The 21,948-nt window shown below is 40.8% G+C and overlaps 1 protein-coding gene across 1 annotated transcript in view; it reads left to right on the forward strand.

Moving 5' to 3' along the window:
* FBN2 (fibrillin 2) overlaps positions 1-20,663 on the forward strand; it is a 247,924-nt gene extending 227,261 nt beyond the window's left edge. The window contains exons 55-64 of the mRNA XM_082723375.1: positions 2,085-2,210; positions 3,766-3,972; positions 5,033-5,158; positions 6,693-6,815; positions 8,036-8,152; positions 8,774-8,902; positions 10,625-10,744; positions 14,988-15,219; positions 16,577-16,748; positions 18,740-20,663. Of these exons, the coding sequence (XP_082579501.1) occupies positions 2,085-2,210; positions 3,766-3,972; positions 5,033-5,158; positions 6,693-6,815; positions 8,036-8,152; positions 8,774-8,902; positions 10,625-10,744; positions 14,988-15,219; positions 16,577-16,748; positions 18,740-19,114 (1,727 nt within the window). The 3' untranslated portion in view covers positions 19,115-20,663. The remainder of the gene's footprint in view (positions 1-2,084; positions 2,211-3,765; positions 3,973-5,032; positions 5,159-6,692; positions 6,816-8,035; positions 8,153-8,773; positions 8,903-10,624; positions 10,745-14,987; positions 15,220-16,576; positions 16,749-18,739) is intronic.
* Positions 20,664-21,948: the final 1,285 nt, after the last annotated feature.

Genomic DNA, 21,948 nt, shown 5'->3' on the forward strand with positions numbered 1-21,948 from the left:
TTTTTTCTAAAAGGGAAGGAAAATTTCACCAAGACACAACGTGGTGAATTTTAGGATGCCAAGGGCAAAGTGAAAACCCTTAAACTTTCAGAGAGAAAAGTCATATTTCCTGCAAATGAACAGTAACACTGGGTAAAAGGAAACAATATTTTTCCAAAGATTCTAAGGAAAAATAATTTTGAACTGAAATTCTATACTCAGTCTAGTAAGAAAATAAAAAAGACATGGGGCGCCTGGGTGGTTCAGTGGGTTAAAGCCTCTGCCTTCGGCTCGGGTCATGATCCCAGGGCCCTGGGATCGAGCCCCGCATGGGGCTCTCTGCTCAGCGGGGAGCCTGCTTCCTCCTCTCTCTCTGCCTGCCTCTCTGCCTCCTTGTGATCTCTGTCTGTCAAATAAATAAATAAATAAAATCTTTTAAAAAAAAAAGACATTATCAGAATCGTATTCTAGAGTATTTACCACCCACACACCATCTGTGAAAGGATTACCAAACTAGATACTCCAATATTTTGTTTTATTAATCCAAAAGGATGGAGTACTATGCATAAGCAATGGTAAGCCAAGGAACCAGGAAAATTCATGATTTGGTTTACAAAAATATGGATGGCACATTAAAATACCTAACAGACCAAAATTTCTAGATCACAGCGGTGTGGCAGGTGGCACCGGGAGAGAGCAGAAGGAACTCATGCCAGAGACGTGTGAAACTGGTTCTTGTTAAAACTGATAGGAAAGTATTCATTACAAATACGTATTGAAGCTTTTTATGGTTATCACTGAAAGGACAGAAAGAAGATTATAATTTCCAGACATGAGATGGAGACAAGAGGAAGGCATAGAAAGCTAGACTATTGTAAGAAATCCTGAGGAAGGGAGGGCAAGAGCATGGTAGATATAAAACAAAATAAAATGACAGGTAAGAATCCGAACACATCAGCAGTCACAAAAGAGAAGAATAAACTGCTATTTAAAAGGTGGACGTACTTTTAAAACTCCTTTAAATCCACCTCGGTGCTTTTTCTAAGAAAGGTACCAAGTCAAAAGGTGACATAGATCAACAATAAAGGGATAGAACAAAACACTGAGGGCAAATACTGATAAAAAGAAAGCACAAGCAAAATAAACATCAACAAATTAAACATTAAAAATTAAGTATAAAGATGAAAGCAGTTTATCAAAAAATCTCATTATCATGAGCTCCTTTATGTTCATAATAACAGAGCTTCAAAAAAAAAAAAAAAAGCCCCAAGCAGAATTTTACAGAATATCAAATACAGTAAGGACAAAAGAGATTTTAATAAAGAAGTTTTGCTCTAATTTATCACCAACCAAAAGAGCATTACTACCTAAATTTCTTCCCTCACTAGTGGCTCTCATACATCACACTGCTCCTGTGACTTCACTCAAAGCTAGTCTGGAAGCTTAACCTTCATCCCTGCCTGTGTGGCTTTAGCCCTACTCTCTACCCATCCCTAACACCTCCCACTGCTCTGCTCCCAGCCTCTCTCTCCTGTCACAGGGTGTCCTGGCACCCTCTTCCCCATAGTTCTTTTCCACCTAGTCTGGTATCACAGGGCAAGTTTAGGTCTTATGGAGGCCAATTTTCATCAAACACCATCCCTTTCCAGCAAGAAGTAGAGAGGGAAAAAGGAAAACACTTTGTTAAGAAAGAATCCCCTAGAAGGAAGAAGTTAAAAATAAACCCATATTCATATAGGATTGGCTTTTTATCCCATCATATTAGTACTTTGGTGAGGAAGTTTTAAATAAAAGATAATCCACTCAAGGATAATTTGATTTTTGTTTGTTTGTTTTGTTTTGTTTTGTTTTGTTTTAAAGATTTTTATTTATTTATTTGAGAGAGAGACAGTGAGAGAGAGCATGAGAGGCGAAAAGGTCAGAGAGAGAAGCAGACTTCCCATGGAGCTGGGAGCCTGATGTGGGACTCTATCCCGGGACTCCGGGACCGTGACCTGAGCCGAAGGCAGTTGCTTAACCAACTGAGCCACCCAGGCACCCCTCGAGGATAATTTGAAAATAGTAATTTTATAATCTCATTATTCACCCTATTTGTTTTCCCAAAGATGAAAATGAATGCAGGACCAAGCCAGGAATTTGTGAAAATGGGCGCTGTGTTAACACTGTCGGGAGCTACAGATGTGAGTGTAATGAAGGATTTCAGTCAAGTTCCTCAGGCACCGAATGCCTTGGTAAGTGACAACTGAGTGTATTTTACCTGGTAAATAAAACATCTGTTTTATGATGTCATCACAGAAGAGCTCTATGTACATATTCTTGCCTGCTAAAAAAAAATCCCCCAATCTGAGTAATCCATATACTTCTTCTTAAAGGTACACATCTATCAAAATGATGTATTTCTGTGCATGTGCGTTATATGCACATCTATGCATAATGTAAATAGCCATCTTAAATAAAGTCTTTCCAAAATTAAGATTAATTAAGCTTTATGGAAAATGTGACTTTAGTAAAACTTACATCAGGAGATGATTTAATTCCAAAAGAAAATATTTGCTATGTGAGGTAAGCTTTGCTGCATTAGTAATATTAAAGCAAATGCCACACTTCAAAAACGCAGTGAAGGTCAGTTTTTATTTTATGATGCAGAAAATATGTTTTACAAAATATTTTCCTGTGGAGAATATAAATTTTGGACTTATGTTGTATTTTAATTGCTAAAATGCATACATTATAAACCATTTCACCTAATTATGAGCAGGTGTAAAAGTATGGAGTAGGAAAATGTAAGGCAAAATGAGCACTCATCACTTGATCTGATAGAAAAACAGCATGTTTCAGCTATATCAGCTATTTTTCCGAATGATGTCACTGCACTGAATCCTAGGAAATTGTTAGTCAAGAAAATAAATTTTGTTTACTGATGTCGTCAATCCCTTACTCTACCCACCAATCTTTCTGGCAATAGGAAAGATAGCCTACCTACTGCAATGTACTGCTCTCTTCCTATTATTAAGGTTTCACTAGGATGGTTCATTAAACCATATTAAAGATTTATTTGCCTATTTACGTAAGAGAAATTCCTTTATTTATACTAAAAAAATCTGCTTATTCCAAATGTTTGAATACTCTTTTAGATGTAGAAAAGACGAGATTGGATTGAAAATGTACCAAGATTGTAACATCATCCAGGATTTACTTTTCAAAAACAAATCCTGATACTCATTTGCTTATTTAAAGGGAAATAATTTGGGGTGCCTTGGTGGCTCAGTCAGTTAAGCATCTACCTTTGGCTCATGTCATGATCACAGGGTCCTGGGAGCCAGTCCTGCATTAGGCTCCCTGCTCAGCAGGGAGCCTGCTTCTCCCTCTGCCCGTTGCTCCCCCTGCTTATAATCATGCTCTCTCTCTCTCTCTCCCCAAATAAAATCTTTAAAAAGAAATAAAGAAAATAATTTCATTTCATTTTTCTTTTGTTTGTGTTCTACAGGAATGGTAGTTTACTATCAGTTAGTTGCTGATGGGTTGAAGAAAAATAAATCGATTCCCTAAGCATATTATCACTTTTTATCAGATTTAATAAACTATAGTAAAAGAACACACTGTGGACTCCTTCTCCAGCAGCTTTGTAATCGTGAAGCCATCCGAAGCAGGGCAGCTGTTCACAGAGAACAGTACTTATCTTTGAGAAAGTTTGTGCCAGGAAGAAAAACACTGGCGGACCTTGTGTTTGAAGAGGAGGGTGGGTGTTCCGTGTCACTGACGCTCACTCCCCACATGTGATTTCAGACAACCGACAGGGACTCTGCTTCGCTGAGGTGCTGCAGACCATGTGCCAGATGGCGTCCAGCAGCCGCAACCTTGTCACGAAGTCCGAGTGCTGCTGTGATGGGGGGCGAGGCTGGGGTCACCAGTGTGAGCTTTGCCCGCTTCCTGGAACGGCCCAGTACAAAAAGATCTGTCCTCATGGCCCAGGATACACCACCGACGGAAGAGGTGAGGAGCTGAGGGAAGGTCCCGCACATTGTCAATGCAGTTAACAGTAATTGATTCATTGGAAGGAAAAGTGAAGCATCGATAAAATGCCTAAAATATTTGTATGCATGTGTTTGTATATGCTTTTTGCTAATAATTAAGAGACTTCAAAGGAAGTAATCTTCATACTGAATCTAAGAGCAGAACTTACTAGGAAACAGAAGCCTGAAGCTTAGGTAATAGTAAGTAATTTTCTTGAGATCACTTGTTTTCTAAGGGATGGACCCAGAAGTGGAACACATCTGCCTGACCCCAAAGGCCATGTCTGTAACCCCCAAATTCTACTTGCTTTATTTAAATAAGTGTTGCTTATTTGAGTGTGCACAAGGATACAGTCTGTTTGCAACATATTTACAAACCAAGCCTCATAATCTGTTAGTGGTTTCCAGTTATTTTTGTTGTTTTTTGTTTTTGCTTTTTTTCTCCCTGAGACTACTCCTCATTGAAGTTTATACCTAAAGTCTCTAACTTTGGAGATAATTCTAGCCTCTGACCCATTATTCCCCTTTGTTTCCTTTTTTTTTTTTTTTTTTTAAACAACCACCTGAGAGACGGTTCTGAAAAGATACCATTTTCTCCTACAACTGTACAGGCTGTTGGCCCTGGGCCCAGTCACTCTGCTCATGAAACCCTTTCTTGAGAGTCTAATCCAAGTGTGGATATGAAGTCCAGGAGTGGGAAATCACCACAAATCCCAGATTAATTGGACTTCAGAGAGAGAGCTTTCTACGCCACGCCAAAACAGTTCATACTTAGAGTGCAAAATGAGTAGACTGAAGCTGGGCTCTCAACAGAGCCTCATTTATAGACCTCTTCCAATCCCTCCCGAATATTCTTTCTTCCCGTCCATGTTGCTGAAGTGATGAGGTACCCGAGCGCTGTTGTGAATGCTATTTGCTAGTTATTTCATGTCGGTCCCTTCGTTTCTCTTAGGTTCTCACCAGTTTCATCCTTGCATGTCCTTGCATGTATAATAACTTGTGTGTGTGTGTGTGTGTGTGTGTGTTTTCCCCACACACAGATATTGATGAATGTAAGGTGATGCCAAACCTCTGTGCCAATGGCCAGTGCATCAATACCATGGGCTCATTCCGATGCTTCTGCAAGGTCGGCTACACGACAGACCTCAGCAGCACCTCGTGTGTAGGTAGGTCTGGGGGTGGCCAACTGCTATTTCCTAGAGCCACTGCTGGCAGTGCGGTAGGTTACCATGGAGGGCCGCAATGTTCCTTATGCAGTTCCTTTCAGGTATGTGGTTCCTGGTATCATAGTAGTTGTCCTTGCCCAGTAAACTGCGACACAGAACTGTTCAGTTCATCAGGAAGTGTTCAGTTACGGAGTGTAAAACTACAAAATCTGCTTCACCAATTTATATTTTAATTTAAAATTAGAAGTGCACCTTCATTTGTCAGTCTCTTGATGAAAGAAGAGGGCTCCTGACGGTGAGCCTGTGTGTGAGTCTATGTAGGGAGAGCGCTTTTGTGCTTGTTCCTCATTGCTGGGTTTTTCATAAAATATACGAATGAAGCCTCCTGTAAAATTTGCAGTTGCAAAGCAGTGTCAGGACAGAATCCTTCTACATTTTTCACAATTTTTTTCTAATTTAACTTCTCACACCCACACTATTCTGTACCAGTTGAGGGCAAGGGGTGGGGAGCTTGCTTCTAATGGGTCTTTCCAAAGCATTTGACTTAGTTTTCACTGAAGAAAAAGAAGTCTCTTCTCCTCCATATTAATCAACTTGCATGATAGTCCATTAAAGTACCTATTTTAATAACAAACTCACCTGGCATGAAAAGGTTCAGAAAACCCAAACTGGCCCTTTGTAAGCATTTGACTCACTTGGCTGGGCATGAGAGTCCTTGAGAACAGGCTAGCATCACGAGCTTCGGGTGTGCTGGGGGCGTCCATCAGTGTCCTTCACGAGGAAATGGAGATTGTTTGCTGTCCATCAGTCCTTGCAGAGAATGCAAGGGAGGACGATTTGGGACGGTTATTTTGACTCAGGATGTGAGCAGAGTGTGTAGAATCTACAAGGCACCGTGCTATGTGCTGGGGCTCTGCTATCTGTGGGCTAAAAGAAAAGAGGGAGACGTTACTGAATGCTGTAAGGAGAAAGCTATGCACCAAGGGCTGCTTTGAAAGGCGCCGTGACCTCTGATCCAGTGACTTGGAGCCTGAGCCATCTTGCAGGGTGAGCGGAACGAAGTAAGGACCAGACAGAAGACAGAGGGCAAGAGACCCTCCTGACCATGTGTGTGTGCAGTGGAGCTGCCGGGCCAGGAGCAGCAAGGGCCTGACTTAGGGGCAGCAAGCCTGTGGGACCCCACGGTGCTCGGCATGTCAGTTCACAGTTATAAGAGGATATCTTCCAGATTCATATGTAAGAAGAAGCTCTTAAGAAAATGATCCTTGTGGTAAACCAGAGTACATAAGGCTAAAGAATGCAGTGGGGTTTTTTGCCCCTGGACGTTACATGTATCCAGGAATCATAGATTGATCTACAAAGTAAACCTGTATGTTACTTTCAAGATAACTGCTGTGCATCATTTTCCCCTGGCTGTTTTTCCATTTTAAGTTGAAGCCAAAAGGGAAAAGATAAAGTAGGAACATGGAGGGAGGAAAGAAGCCAGTGGTTGCTTGAAACTAAAAACTGTAATCTTGACCTCACTTTCATTTAGATCTTGATGAATGTTCCCAGTCCCCGAAACCATGCAACTTCATCTGCAAAAACACAGAAGGGAGTTATCAGTGCTCCTGTCCTCGGGGCTACGTCCTGCAAGAGGACGGAAAGACCTGCAAAGGTGAGGGACACATCTTCACCATTCCTGACCCTCTTGTCTCCCTTCTTGCACATCCGAAGTCAGCTAGGGAGCTTTTCCGGCTGCATGGCCTTCATTAAGGAACATCTTCCTGGTGACCACTTGATGACTCAACAGAAAATTCTACCAGAGGACACATGGTAGGAGGCAGGGAGAATTAAAGCGCAAATCACAGCTGTTTCCTTCTTCTCTAACAGACCACACAAAATGACAATTAAATGAACTTATATAAAACAAAAAAATATGTTAGGGAGGGAAGAGATTGAAACAAATAAGATTTCCTTTGCTGCTTATCTAAGATTTTATTTCTTCTCATCTGTCTTTATTACTTGACTGCAGAAGATTGAAAATGAATGGGTGAATTTCATTTTTTTGCCCAGGTAGTATTAAAAGTAATTCTCAAACTAAAGTAGACAGTGATGATAGCTCCCGCACAAAACTCATGCATTTGGTTTTATCATAAACCTCTCCTGTATGGAATGAATGGATTGAGGAAATTCCTGTCTAGCTAAATGTTTGAAATACAAGTTATTTTTAAGAAGATGTAGTTTTATTTCCAAGGAATACCAAATAATAATAATTATTATTATTATAGCAAGCAGTACTGTTCACTTAGATCTTAGTGAACCGCTATGAGTCAGTTTAATTTTGCATGTTATGAGTGCAGACAGTGCATGTTTATTAAGCTTTAAAATAATGAGTGTTATAGTTTCTACATTTATTTAAATATATTCTCCCATATTAAGTTATAATCTCACCAGAATTACATTTCGAGTTTTCTATTAGTATAGTCCAAATACAAATTCCATTTATGACCAGAATCACAGATGCCATGTTTTTGCTTCCTCTGGTGTTTATGATGCTGTGTTCACTTGGAGCCTAAGAGCCTGACTCAGTGCTTGTTTTCAGACCTTCATCAGTTTCCAGCTTCTGTTTTATTTTTATTTAACCTGCCCCCACAACTGTTCTCACAGTGAATACCCTAAGGTTCTAATTCTTGCATTTAGTGCACAGTGAAGTACTGGCTGGTCACTTACTCCTCTGCTCGCCCTATGCATTATGGGAGTCTTGTAATGCTTCCAGCAGAACTCTACACGAAATAGCCCCAAACAGAACATGTCCACATCCTGTGGCTTCTTGAGAGGGAAGGCAGAGCCAGGTAACTCTGCACTTCTTTTTCACTGACCTCTCTTTCACCTCAGACCTTGATGAATGTCAGACCAAACAGCACAACTGCCAGTTCCTCTGTGTCAACACACTGGGAGGTTTTACCTGCAAATGTCCGCCTGGTTTCACACAGCACCATACGGCCTGTATTGGTAAGACACACTGCATGTGGGAAGATTTGCTAATTATGGGTACATGCATAAGAAGTGTACTTAAAATGGTAGACTATTGAATGGCTCCATACTTCATTTAGAACTGCTAGGTCATGATTACTGGTCTAGAAATAATATAGGTGTTTTTCATAAGAATTGTATCCAAAGGCAAAAATACATGAAGTCCAAGCTTATTTACGATCCAAGCACATAGACGGTAGGTATATTCCAAACAGGACCTTTAGGTTGCATTCTAAATATAACCATGTGTTTTCAGACTAAGTATAAATAAAGGTTCATTGTGATTTAGAACATGCTAATAAACATGGTGGGTTATTTTATGTTAGAAGACACACATATGTTAAGAGAGTTTCAGTCTGCATTGTCAAAAACCCAAGTCCTCAGTTGACCCAAAATATGTTCTAATTTCACCTCTCTTGAAATACTTTTTTTTTCTTTGCCACTTTTGCCTCTAACCTGAGAGTGAATCCTGGCATAGATTTCCCTCAGGTTTTCACATCTTGAACTTAGGTTTTCATGCCTCACTTTGCATTTCGTGTAGTGAAATCTGAGTCATATAATGACTGGGAAGCTTGACATTCCTCCTTCCTCTTTTGCTAGACAACAATGAATGTGGGTCTCAGCCTTCACTTTGTGGAGCAAAGGGAATCTGTCAAAACACGCCTGGAAGTTTCAGCTGCGAATGCCAAAGAGGGTTCTCTCTCGATGCCACTGGACTAAACTGTGAAGGTGAGTTTATCTGCTAAAAAATCCTTAAAATAATATAGCAAACTATTTTCTTTTAACTTGCAAGCCACCAAATGAGAAATGAGGTCATCTCAAAAAGAAAAAGGTATTTAACAAAATAGAACTCAGCAAAATAGAACTTGATTTTTATTTATACATTTTCATATATCATTTTGGGGGTAGAGGAAAACTTGAACATGATAGAACAAAAATTCTATATGAACTGGCTATTAAAGTAACTGGAGTCTTTGCCTAATTACTGATCCAAAAAAAAAAAAAAAGCTGAAAAGGAATTCTGTAGCTAGTAATTCTGTACCGTAGTGTACAGGTACATCTGAAAAAAATGGACTTTTTTCCATGATAACTAAATGTGTGAAAGTTAAGTGTAAGAAAAGAAACAGTTATCAAAGAGAATTGTAAAATATATGAAAGCTCTGGGGAAAGTGATAGCTGTTTCCATTTTATTTGTTCTGAAACTCCTCCTATTTACTCTCTTCTCTAAAAATGGGCATTTTCTGTTAAGCCACCCACCCTCACAATAGGTATTTCCTGCAAAGTCAAAGAAACATTTAACTGGGAATAAAATAAGAATCTATCTATACTCAACAAAATATTATACTGTTCTCCAATATTTCCACTGCAAGGGCTAATATAGTAGAATTGGTATCTTTTACAAAACACCCATGCCAGAAATTATAAGACTCTGTACATTCCCTTATGTTTTTATAAACTATTGCAATTTAAGTCCTTAATTGATTTTAGTGCCCCTTTATTATTCTTTGGGATTTATGATTCTGGATTCTAGAAATATATTCAGGGTTTTTAATATACTCTTTTTAAGAAGTATAAGACATGTATAAATCTAATTTGTAGCCAAGAAAAGTTCAGTTTTAAAGATTTCCTTTTTAACATTTTATATTTGAAGTCCTTGAGACTTCTAAAGTATTCTGAACATACAGCTGCTTGCCACGTGTAAGTTCAGCCTGTGACCATCCACATAAGATACCATTTATTAATTAGCCATATAAATTTGTTATATACACCTCAAACATGCCAATTTTATTTCATTCTTTATGAGTAGATTTCAAAGTCCCAGTTGTCATTCCAAAAGAGTACGCATGTGTGGACAAAGAAATTTTTCCATATGTTGTAATAATACCACATCATATCTAAAAATAATATATTTAAATACTTAAATTTTTCATCTAATTAATGTCAAATGTAATAAAATTTTTTGCATGCAAAACAATTATACATTTTAGATATCTCTGTAGTGCTTATATCCTCCCAAACATGAAGATTTTTATTAAGATTTATTTACTTACTTACTTACTTATTTTAGAGCATGAGTGGGTTATTGACTCTTGGTTTTGGCTTAGGTTGTTATCTCAGGATCATGAGATTGAGCCCCACATCGGACTCTGTGCTTAGTGGGAAGTCTGCTTGAGATTCTGTCTCCCTCTCTCTCTACCCTTCCCCACCTCTCTCAAATAAATAAATAAATAAATAAATAATAGAATAAAGTGGGTTCTTCTCTCAGAAACATTGTTTGTATCGCCGCGGGCTAATAACCATGTGACTTGAAAAAACTGACAGCCTCTCTGTGTGTCTTGTTTATCAGTTCCCCTGATAATAGTTAACACAGGTTGTGTTTGGAGGGCATTTAAGAACAGTAGAGGAAAGGAAAGGGGGTGCATAAGTATCTTGCCGGGATTGTTTTTGCAGATGTGGATGAATGTGATGGAAACCACAGGTGCCAACATGGCTGCCAGAACATCCTGGGAGGCTACAGGTGTGGCTGTCCTCAAGGGTATATTCAGCATTACCAGTGGAATCAGTGTGTTGGTGAGTTCTCACTTGTTACATAGCATCTGCTTTCTTACTTTAAAGTATCTGTGTAAGATGAACAAATAATAAAAGTATTGATGTTTCAGTGTAGCCTCTGAATCCTAGAACTTTAACACCAGTCCTCTGGACAGATGCATGGGGCTCTGTGACACTAGTCTACTTGTGTATGTTTGAAAATATCCAGCATAAAAATGTTGTTTTAAGTACCCCAAAGGGAACTCAACGGGAGCTTTTATAATTACAATTTCCTACTGGATGTAATTTTAACTTTCTGAAGATGGTGTCAAGATTCATCATCTTTATTTGCTAAGGTCAGGTCAGGGGATTTTCATCATTAATTTCTTAACTTTAGATTTGGGGTTGAAGAATTGCCCATCCATCTCCCTCATAAGTCCTACATCTAAATGAATTCAGATCAGCTTAATAAGGACTGTCCATCTGTGCTTTCCAGTTACATACATTTAATGAAGAAGGCTATCTGAAGGTAGAAAAGGTAACTACTTACAGCTAATTCTGTTGAATTGAATTTGTCTCTAGACAAAAGTGTTTGTAAAATAAAGTCTCTAGGCCCTCAACCCTGTTCCTGGCATTGATAACAGTCAATGGAAATTCTCCTTTAAGAGAGAGCCTGATCAAAGAAAACATTATTCTGTGCTTGAATAGCCAGCTGATGTACTTAGCAGAGGCCTGATTTCTTGGCTCCGTCTGAGTGCCCTCAGCAGATGCCCCAACAGCAAAGCCTGAAGGGGAATTGAGGTCCTGAGGCAGCCGCTGGGGTGCTCTCCTGTGCCTCTACCATGATTTCAGTTACCCCACGTGTTTCTTCACTGTGAGCATCCACTTGATAAATTAATCTGATTTTATCCTTTGTGGTCTTCTCAAAAGAAATTTCTAATGACAGTTTAGTGAATGGAGGAGAGAAAATCAAGCTGAATTTCAAAGGAGGGAAACCAGCTTGGTGAAAGCCACAGAGAGGCTGTGGTCTTGGGTGAAGCCAAAGACAGATGCTCTATCAGCCCATGAATAGATGCTCGTGCAGGGAAATGCAGAAACCATTCGTGATCAAGAAGTTAGGGACACAGTTTCCAAGGGTTGTCAGAATGATGAGTTAGGCAGTCAATCAGAAGATTGGTGGGGTCACTTCTTTTTTTCTTCACACACAAAAATGCTGCCCAAGTCCTTATGTCCAGATTGATTTATAAACAGAGGCAAAGTATAGGCACACTCTTGAGTATATAGAGATCAGTGCATTTGTAGACAGCTGTTGAAACAGTGTAAAATAATTATATTTTTACTAAATATAACTGTTTACTAAATTGGAGGGTCTCTTATTTTATAGATAATATGGACTTTTTGGTTAATTCTATGGCTCTTAAGGCAAAAGAATGATCTAATATTTCACAGGTGTCAGCTTATTAAATAGAATTATCATTTTTGAAATGTTCCTAAGTATAAATAAGAACACCTATGGAATATCAGCTCAGTTTCCAAGTTTTTAAGTTTTCTGGAGCTTCTGCCTGTGAACATCTAGTGCAAAAACAGCTGTAAAGGTTTTCACTAAATTGGTCTGATTTTAAAATTAAGGCTGCAGCTACATCCTAATTCCCCTTTGAGGGATTCTCTGAGTAGGCATTTCAGCAAGACCATCACCCCCCCAGCAGCTCACATAGTGTCAGGGCAGGGATTTACTTGGAAAGGTTCTAGATTCATCTGTGCAGGGTTGAGGAATCTAACTGGCCCTGACTTTAATTGCTGACTTCCTTGCTTTGAACCCTACATAATTCCAGTAGGAATTTTAACCCAACTATATGGCAGGGATAGAATTAAACCATCAGGAATGAATAAAAGCAACAGGTTATCAAAAGAACAAGAATCCTGACAAAATACAACTTGAAAGGCCACAAATTATTTTTATCTGTTACTGCATATGTGAATATCATTACTCATTTCATATGCTTGAGGGGGAAAATGCAGAATGAACTCTTTCAGATTTATCTGAAATGGACAAAACTGTTCAGAGTCAATGCATCAGATAGTTTAATATTAAATTATTAATACTACTGCCAACTTAAAGAAAATGACAGTTTTTTTGTGTTAATACTGAAAAAAGGTTTTAATTCAAATGAATACTTAAAAATGTTTCTGATCACTTGCCAGAGAATATTTATAACACTCTGGTATATAGGCTATAGAGTTTATCAGATGTTTACAAACATTGTAATTATTCAAAATTGAAAATAAGTATTACCCTTTGCATATAAAGAAAAATTTTTTATTAGGGAAGTTTTTGGTTATGTAGTGTTCACTAACTTCCAGTTGCTTCTGGGGTCACTTCGAAATAATTTGATACAGCTTAGTGAAGCATAAATCAGCTCAAAATATGTATCAAACATGAACGTATTTTCAAAGTGAGATGACCAGAGTCCATAAAAATATACCACAATGTACATTTGTAACATACAAATATGAAGTGCTTCATGGTGCTTACAGAAACAGTACACATTTTTAAATGTTCTTGTCAGTAGTATGTAAATACTATTTATTCAGTTGGTTTTGCAGATAATTTTTCTACCTAACAAATGTCTAATACCATATTCATAGCAGCATTGTTTTGTTAAATTATAACCTAATTTGCATTCTGTTACAAGAGAAATACTGGATATAAATGTCAGAGTTAATGATTAGAGCAGATAAGCCTCTGTGGCAGAATGCCAAGTCTTTTGTGTTTAGAAATAAAACAGCAGTTATGTCTGTGTCATAGGCAACCTAGTGATTAAGAATTCATTAAATACTTTCTCCTGATGAAATGAAGACTGAGAACTTGTACATATTAGGTAATCATCACAGGTTTAGATCGAGAATTCTCTATTTTGTTGGCCTGATTTAATTGTGAAACTACAATGATGACACAAATGTTGCCGCATAATGTCTGCCCTTTCGGTAACCCACGTGCTGAACTTCATGAGCTCCGGGTTCCTGCAAGAGGCCCCAGCTGCACAGAGACCCCATCTGCACCCTCCATAGGCTCCCTGAGTGGCTGCACGGAGGCCCTTCCCTCCAGCTGCCGTGTCCTCTCCTTACACATGGACCATGTCCCCACGGGGGCTGAAACACAAACTTGTCACATCCTAGGTCAGCAGACACACTTTGTTCCAGGGGAGTCCCAGGAATCAGTGAGAATTCCACGGAATAGATGGGACTTGTGCCCAGGGTGGAAACTGGATTATAAGAAAGCTCAAAGGAGTCAGCCACATGCTCTCTATCAGCCAGACAGTTAAGAGCAAAATTGTCATCTCCCAAGTTAAAAGCACAAGCAGGCTTTGATGTTGTTAAAATATTAGCAACTGAAAGTATAACCTGTAATTATCCTGCAAGAATTTATAGTGTAAGGTTATTAAACAGGTAAAACTGATGTCAACTTGATGCCCAGATGCAGAACTCTCTCAGAAGACACATTCTGCCCCTAACAGGTTCTCAGTAGTTAAAAGCATACGAGATTTTTGGTTCAGTAGATCCACTTAAATAATGCTTTTCTCAGTTATTTTAATTCAGACTATTTAAATGTTTATATATATTTTTCTCCCCATATAGAATGAATTTGGGAATTGCTGGGAGAATATACATGTACCCAGATATAGGTTTTTTTTTTTTAATCGAGACAGAACTCACAGACCAGAAAATTCATTATTTTAAAATGCATAGAGTTCAGTGGTGTTTAGTATATTCTCACCAGAGTTTGCAGCCATCAACACATTTTCATTGCTCCAGAAAGAAACACCATACCCATAAGCAGATATCTCCATTTCCCCATCCCTGTAGCTCCTGGAAAATAGTAATCTACTTTCTAGCTCCATGGATCTGAGATTCACGCTTTTGAAGTAACCTTCAGTTCAGAGAATATAAAAGTTATTCAGTAGACAGACTGCAAAGGTCTGTCCCCAAGGACCGCCATTGTATTGAGAAACAGCACAAACAGAAAATATAAAAGGGTAGGGCAAGGCTTTTTTAAAGCCGTAATTTAGGCGGATTTGTTGGGATTTGGTGGTTTGGGTTTTGTTTTTGCTTTGGGTTTTTTTTTTTTTTTTTTTTTTACTTTTATATGCTTTTGCCAATCAGCCATCAGGGTAAACATTTTTTAAATGTTTTAAATATCTAGAGATATTTCTCTATAAAACCATCAAGATTGTGAGACGGGGCCTCTTTGCCCCCAACATAAGAGTCTCTTCCTTTGTGCTCCTAGACGAGAACGAATGCTCCAACCCCAGTGCCTGCGGCTCTGCTTCCTGCTACAACACCCTGGGGGGCTACAAGTGTGTCTGCCCCTCAGGATTCTCCTTCGACCAGTTCTCCAGTGCCTGCCACGACGTCAATGAGTGCTCGTCCTCCAAGAACCCATGCAATTACGGCTGCTCTAACACGGAAGGGGGCTACCTCTGTGGCTGCCCGCCCGGGTACTACAGAGTGGGACAGGGGTAAGGCCGCCGCCCCGCTGCCTCGCACACAGGGAAGCAGAAAAGCGGACAGGGATGAAAAGCCCAGGAGAACAAGCACTGCTCAGAGGACTTAGGGTATGGGAAGAAGCACCACCGGGAAGGCCCCTGGTTAGGTCAGCGCAGCAGGACCGCTGCCTCTATGGTGTCTGTGAGACCACCTTTTATTATATAGGTAGCACTCTCCTGCCCCTTGACACAGCCTGAATTGACTCAGATACCTCAAGGCCAGAGACAGGTCAGTGTTGAAAAATGCGGCTCCCTTGTTGCTGCTGACACCTGGGTTCTTAAAGTTCAAGTAGAAATGGCTTTGCCCCAGCTTTTTCTATGAATTGCGGCAAGTGCTTGCCCAGCGGCCCCCAAGGAAGGAGCCTGTCCCTCCCTCTGCTCCTCTAGCTTTACACTCACAGAGAGGATGGGCCTAGTTCCTGTGGTGCCATCTCCACCGGGCTGGCTTTCTTCCAGCAAAGGGCCCTCCCCCAAGTGAGCTGTCTCAAGGGCCGCTGGCTGCAGCAGAGGTGCGGGCGGCCTGCATCCTTCCGCCAGGCAGCTGGCTCTCCCAGCACAGAAGACAGGAACTGACGAGTCAGTCAGGGTTGTCTTCCCCAGAAGGAGCAGTGAGTGAGTCAGGCACTTAGGGGAAGGAACACATCTGTCTACCACTGGTACCTCATAGTGCTTGAAACCCAAGTCTTGGTCCAGATAAGTGTCCTTCAGAGCCAACATAGTGAGTCTCACTGTCTGTAATGGGAGCTCAGAAACCGCAAGCGCTGCAGAAGCGAGCTCTCTTGAGAGCATAAGCACAGGTATCAGACTTACAAAGCAACAGAAATTCTTTTTTAACTTCTTGATTTAACTATACCTGAGTGCTTCAGTCGAATTAGGATTGAAAACTGGAGAAGCCTGGAGATACTCTCAAGAATTCTGATGTTCAGGGCGCCTGGGTGGCTCAGTGGGTTAAGCCACTGCCTTCGGCTCAGGTCATGATCTCAGGGTCCTGGGATCGAGTCCCGCATGGGGCTCTCTGCTCAGCAGGGAGCCTGCTTCCTCCTCTCTCTCGTTGCCTGCCTCTCTGCCTACTTGTGATCTCTCTCTGTCAAATAAATAAATAAAATCTTAAAAAAAAAAAAAAAGAATTCTGATGTTCAGAATGAGGGAGAATCTCATGCTTCAAGTGTCAAAGGAAAGAGTTACCAGGAGTATTAGGTTTTCCTGTTTGTGAGTTTACAGTTCACGTTGTTGGTTTCTTGTCTCCAAGAAGTCTCTGCTCTACCACTGGAAAACCACAGTCACGGTTAAAGGTGAAGTCTAACCATGCCTTGCTTCTTCTTGCCCATAGCCACTGTGTCTCAGGAATGGGATTTAACAAAGGGCAGTACCTGTCCCTGGATGCAGAGGTCGACGAGGAAAATGCTCTGTCCCCAGAAGCATGCTATGAGTGTAAAATCAATGGCTACTCTAAGAAAGATGGCAGACAGAAGAGAAGTGTTGGGGAACCCGAACCCACTGCCGTGAGTAAACCTCTGTCTTCACAAGATTTTATCCTTAAGCAGGAACATGTACACACAGTCAACTTTTCCATCAGTTTCAGCCTCACTGAGGTTACAGCTTTCTCGTAATGTTATAACTAAATTCACAGACACAATATGGCAGAGAAAGATTACAATTAATGGCATTATTAGCTCAGAACACAAGGACGGGGGGAAAAAAAAACTTAAAGATTCATAGTTTCAGATCTATGTTTTTGTCCTGACAAGAAAACTGAGTTGACACTGTGAAGTACCTGGAACAGTGCCTGGCATATTAGTAAATGTCACCAAGTAACACCTGGTATCCAACGATGTTGGTGATTTTCCCAAAAATCAGCCATAGCACCACCCTCTTCATATAACATGGCTGCAAAATTGCGCTACCCCGCCCCCCCCCCCCCCCGAAAACAATCCTGGGCAACAACTAGCTGGCTATGTGAGTTGGGTGACTTGCTTCATCTTTCTGGGCCTCTAAAACTTCCCTCATCTGTAAGGCTAGATTTCCCTAGCCAAAATGTGTGTGGTTCTATTTTGTAATAGTAAACAGGCCAGTATTAGATTAAGTTGACTGAGGTACCAACTGTTTAAATAGGGCGATTAAGATATCCCATCAAATACCCCTTGACTACAAATCCAGAAATTTTGCTTATGAAAAACTCCCACTGTGATACTGGGGACAGGATTCTGTCTGATCACAGATGGGCACTTTTTTTTTTTTTTAACAATTTTATCTACCTACCTATCTACCTGTTTTTCTGTCTGTGAAAGCGAGAATGTGTACCCAAGTGGGTAGAGGCACAGAAGGCAGGTAGAGACAGAATTTCAAGCAGAGCTCAATGTGGGGCTTGATCTCAGACCTTGAGATCATGACCTGAGCCAAAATCAAGAGTCAGACCATTAACCAACTGAGCCACCCAGGCACCCCAGTAGGTACTTATGTGCCAGCAGAGCCAAGTTCTTATTTTAAAGGTATCCACTCAAAGCTTTGGATTTTTGCTTGTCTTACAAATAGCATTCTAGGGCACCTGGGTGGCACAATCAGTTAAGCAGCTGACTCTTAGTTCCGGCTTGGGTCATGATCTCAGGGTTCTAGGATGGAGCCCCATATCCAGCTCTGTGCTCGGCATGGAATCTGCCTCAGGATTCTGTATCTCCATCTCCCTCTGCCCCTCCGCCTGCTTGCTTGTGCCCTCTATCTCTCTAAAATAAATCCTTAAAAAATAATAATAAAATAGCATTTTAAAACCTCCCACTCTTCTGACCAAGTGAGACTTGGTTTATCTGGGACCTGCCATACTGGTTTTTTTACCAAAGCTGATTCAAACCCAAGCCCAGGACTCTGCAGGCCCCTATGTCTTCACTAATGGCTCCCTGTAAACACACCCCACTCATGGCTATGGGGGCCTTATAAATCAAGCCAGGCCTTCAGAGGCCAGATTGCTCTGGGGATCATCACTACCGTTGGCTAAGAGCCACACTTTGAAATTAGACTCCAGCTAAAATATATACACACACACACACACACACACACACACACACACACAATCACCTCTTAAATTATTTTTATCTATATCTATATTTTAGATATTATATTATATTATATTTAAACTATATTATATTTTATCTATATCTATATATACACAATCACTTCTTAAATTATTTTTTCATCAATAAGCTTGTTATTCCATAAACTCATCAACAGTATTTTACAGTGTGAAGCTCTCTGTAGGCTCAGCCCTGTCACCGGACCTGGGTCAGGTGCATGAGAGGCTGTACAGATCTCCAGATTGCACTCTGTGGAACCGACCTTGCCCCCAGCTGCCAGGGCCTCGCGGGAGCCTCCCTGTACAATCACTCGTGATGCGGAGAGCACAGAGTTGTCCTCCTGGCCACAGCCCCAGCAGAAAACCCCTCCCCGTCCTCTGCGTGTGCCTTAGAATTTCTTCCCACGTCCTCTCCTTCTCTTTCTCCAGGTTGAACACATTAGCCTGGACAGTGTTGACATGGACAGTCCCATGAAAATGAAGTTCAACCTCTCTGGCCTTGGCTCGAAGGAGCACATCCTAGAACTCATGCCAGCCATCGAGCCCCTCAACAACCACATCCGCTATATCATCTCCCAAGGGAACGACGAGGGGATCTTCCGCATCCACCAGAGAAACGGGCTCAGCTACTTGCACACAGCCAAGAGGAAGCTTGCGCCCGGCACGTACACACTGGAAATCACTAGCATCCCTCTCTACAAGAAGAAGGAGCTTAAGAAACTGGAAGACCGAAATGAGGATGACTACCTCCTAGGGGAGCTCGGGGAGGCTCTCAGAATGAGGCTGCAGATCCAGCTCTATTAACCCCTTACAGACTTGGCTCCCAGGCTCCAGTCCCTGCACAGCCAGCCTGCAGCAGCCTCGGAAAAATCAGCGATTAACTGCAAAGAGGGGGAAAAAAGACTTTTGTTTCTTTCCTCCCTGTCTCAGACTGCAGAATGTTGACCCTCACAGGGAGGGGTAATTGAGACTCTGGTATGGCCAAAGATTTGAGTACAAAGGCAACCGTGGTTACTGTATTTTTTATATAACTTCACTTTAAAATATATTAAAAGAAAACTAAAACTAAATGTTCAAGAGATCAGCATATGGCACTAAATGCACAAAAATAATGTGAGCTTTTTTTTTTTTTCCTGTTAGCAGTCTGTAACACTTTGGGTATTTTGCTATAGTTGCTAATTAAAAAAAATATAGATGTTTATTTATTTTTAATGCAGTAATATATGGAGAAATGAACAAACTATGTAAACAAAAAGGGAAACTCACTTGTTTTTCTTTAGATTTATAAATTTGAGCTATTTCTTTTAGAGGTGCTTTTTAAAAAATCCAGTAGATTCAAGAGAGGTTTCCTTTTGGTTTTCTGCCAGGGGTCCAACTGGTACCCATCTGACGATTTTTAAAGAAAGCCTCCCAGAGCTGTAAGGGCAGCATAATCAATAACTTAAAAGACGGCCAAGTCATGAGATCCTTCAGAAAGGAGATCAAAGCCAGAGCAGCTCGCGGTGACGATCGTTCCCATCACCAGACACACACCAGGCAACCGAAGATGAAGCACAACCACTGTAGCAAAATACCTTGACTGCTTGTGAGACCAGTAGCGTTGCAGGCCAAACCGTACTGTATTTCCTTCATATAACCTCAAGGAAGCACATGTGCTCCCCACAACACCTCATTCCTATCCAGGGTGGGCCGCGCTCCCGCGGCACCGGAGGCCGCCGAGGCGCGGCCAGTCCTCTGCCAAGGAACGCCTGGCGTTCTGTAGTGTTTGGTGCTGTCTTAGATTAATGGTGCATTTATTATGTTCAAGCTGTTTCAGGATTGCCATATGTGCAAACAAATCATGCAGTACAGCCGAGGAATATATGTTGTTGTTGTTTTTTTTAAATCCATTTTTTTTAGAATTTTCATTAATACTGTAGTTATACACCATATGCCTCATTTTATCATAGCCTATTGTGTATGAGAGATGTTTGTACAATGAATTGATGTTTAGTTTGCTTTAGTCATTTGAAGAGATTCTGTACCAGGACGTGCTGATAGAAGAACGTCCCCGTGTACTTCTCAACCCAAGAACCTGTCCCTGGACCAGTGACCAAACCTCATATGTGAAATGGCCAAAGCGCGTGCAGGCTCCAGGTTGCTCCTCTCACACCTGTGCTGACCAAAGATTCATAACCAATTTATATCCAGTTGGGGGTTTTGTTTTGTGTTTTTAATACCTAAAAAAAGAAACAGTGTAAATTTGTAATCAAGTGTTTGTGAGGAAAAACTTATGGTTTTTGGTTTTGTTTGTTTTTGTAGTTCTGTGTATCAAATATGACACTTTTCTTGCAATAAAGCTTATTTTGGGGTAGTTTGCTGGCTGAGTTTTATGAGACTATAACCTTCACTGTGTTGGTGGGAGGCGCTGGGGGTTTTGCCTACGGAGACCTGTAGGAAAGTGCCAGAAAGAGAGCCAGCCACAGTTACAGAAAAATGAGAGAATGCCGTCCAGTCTGTGACAAGGAGTGTTCAAGTGACAATGACAATGTAAAGTCCTCTTCAGGTAGAAGGACAAAAATCAAGGCAGTAGGTCATTCCCTTCCCCCACAGATTCTAAGATGCCTTGGAGCCCCCCATCTTTCTAGAGACCTGAGAATCCCTTCATGTCATCCCCATGTAGGCTCTGAGGATCACTGTATTAAAGCAGCTGTAAGGAAGTATAACATTCTCCAAGGCTTTCTTTTTTAAGGCTTTTCCTGAGCTTGAGTTTTTAAGCAACAGTACTTAGCATCCCCAAGGCCAAATGGCATCTCCGCATCCACAAGAATCCAGAGCTTCCCAGCTCTTGCAGCATTAGACTTCCTCAGTGGGTAAGGGGCTAAATATGACAACTGACTTAACTGAAACCCCCACCTTTTTTTTTTTTTTCCTGATGCCCTGTTGACATGAGCACAGGAATGTCTTATAAGTCAGTTCAATGCAAAGTTTGAGAATCTATACACTCAACTTACTCATCTAGGGGATGAGAAAACCAGGAAATACCATGACTGGTCTCAATACTGTCCTCTGTCTATCAGGGAGGCAAGAATTTGCCTCAGGGCACGCTTTCTAAATAGACCGACTGAGTTTCATCTGGCATCTATTGCTGCTACAGTAGGAGAGCTCGTAATGTGAAATCACCTGGAAATAAATTTGACTCTAACTTTGAACTGTGAGCAACAACGCTCTTAACTTTACCTTTAACCTGCTCTTGAAGGAATTTTGAGAATCCACGCCATCAGCTGCTTTACACGGAAAAGATGAAAGACCATTCAGGGCTTTCCACAGAAGGTACTGGCAAACATTTGACTACCTCAAGTCACTCGTAGAAAGAACCTTCTCAGGCACCTCTGGCGGCCTTATTACAATTCTCTTACCCTGAGCACTGGCACAGCCATCATTAATTTGTGTCTCTCTGCTAACTAACTGCTCATCTATTTTGTATCATTTTGTCATTCTCATAAAATGTATCCTCAGAAATTACTTTAGCTAAGTTATGCAAAACTAAGCCCAGAGATTACACACACACACCAAATCCAGTGGGTACATGTATTAGTAATAATAAGCAAAAATTTGGTCTTCGGATAACATGAATTCTCTTTCCATTAGTGTTTAGA

This window comes from Mustela nivalis, assembly GCF_964662115.1.
Source record: "Mustela nivalis genome assembly, chromosome: 3".
In the NCBI taxonomy this organism is placed as follows: Eukaryota; Metazoa; Chordata; class Mammalia; order Carnivora; family Mustelidae; genus Mustela; species Mustela nivalis.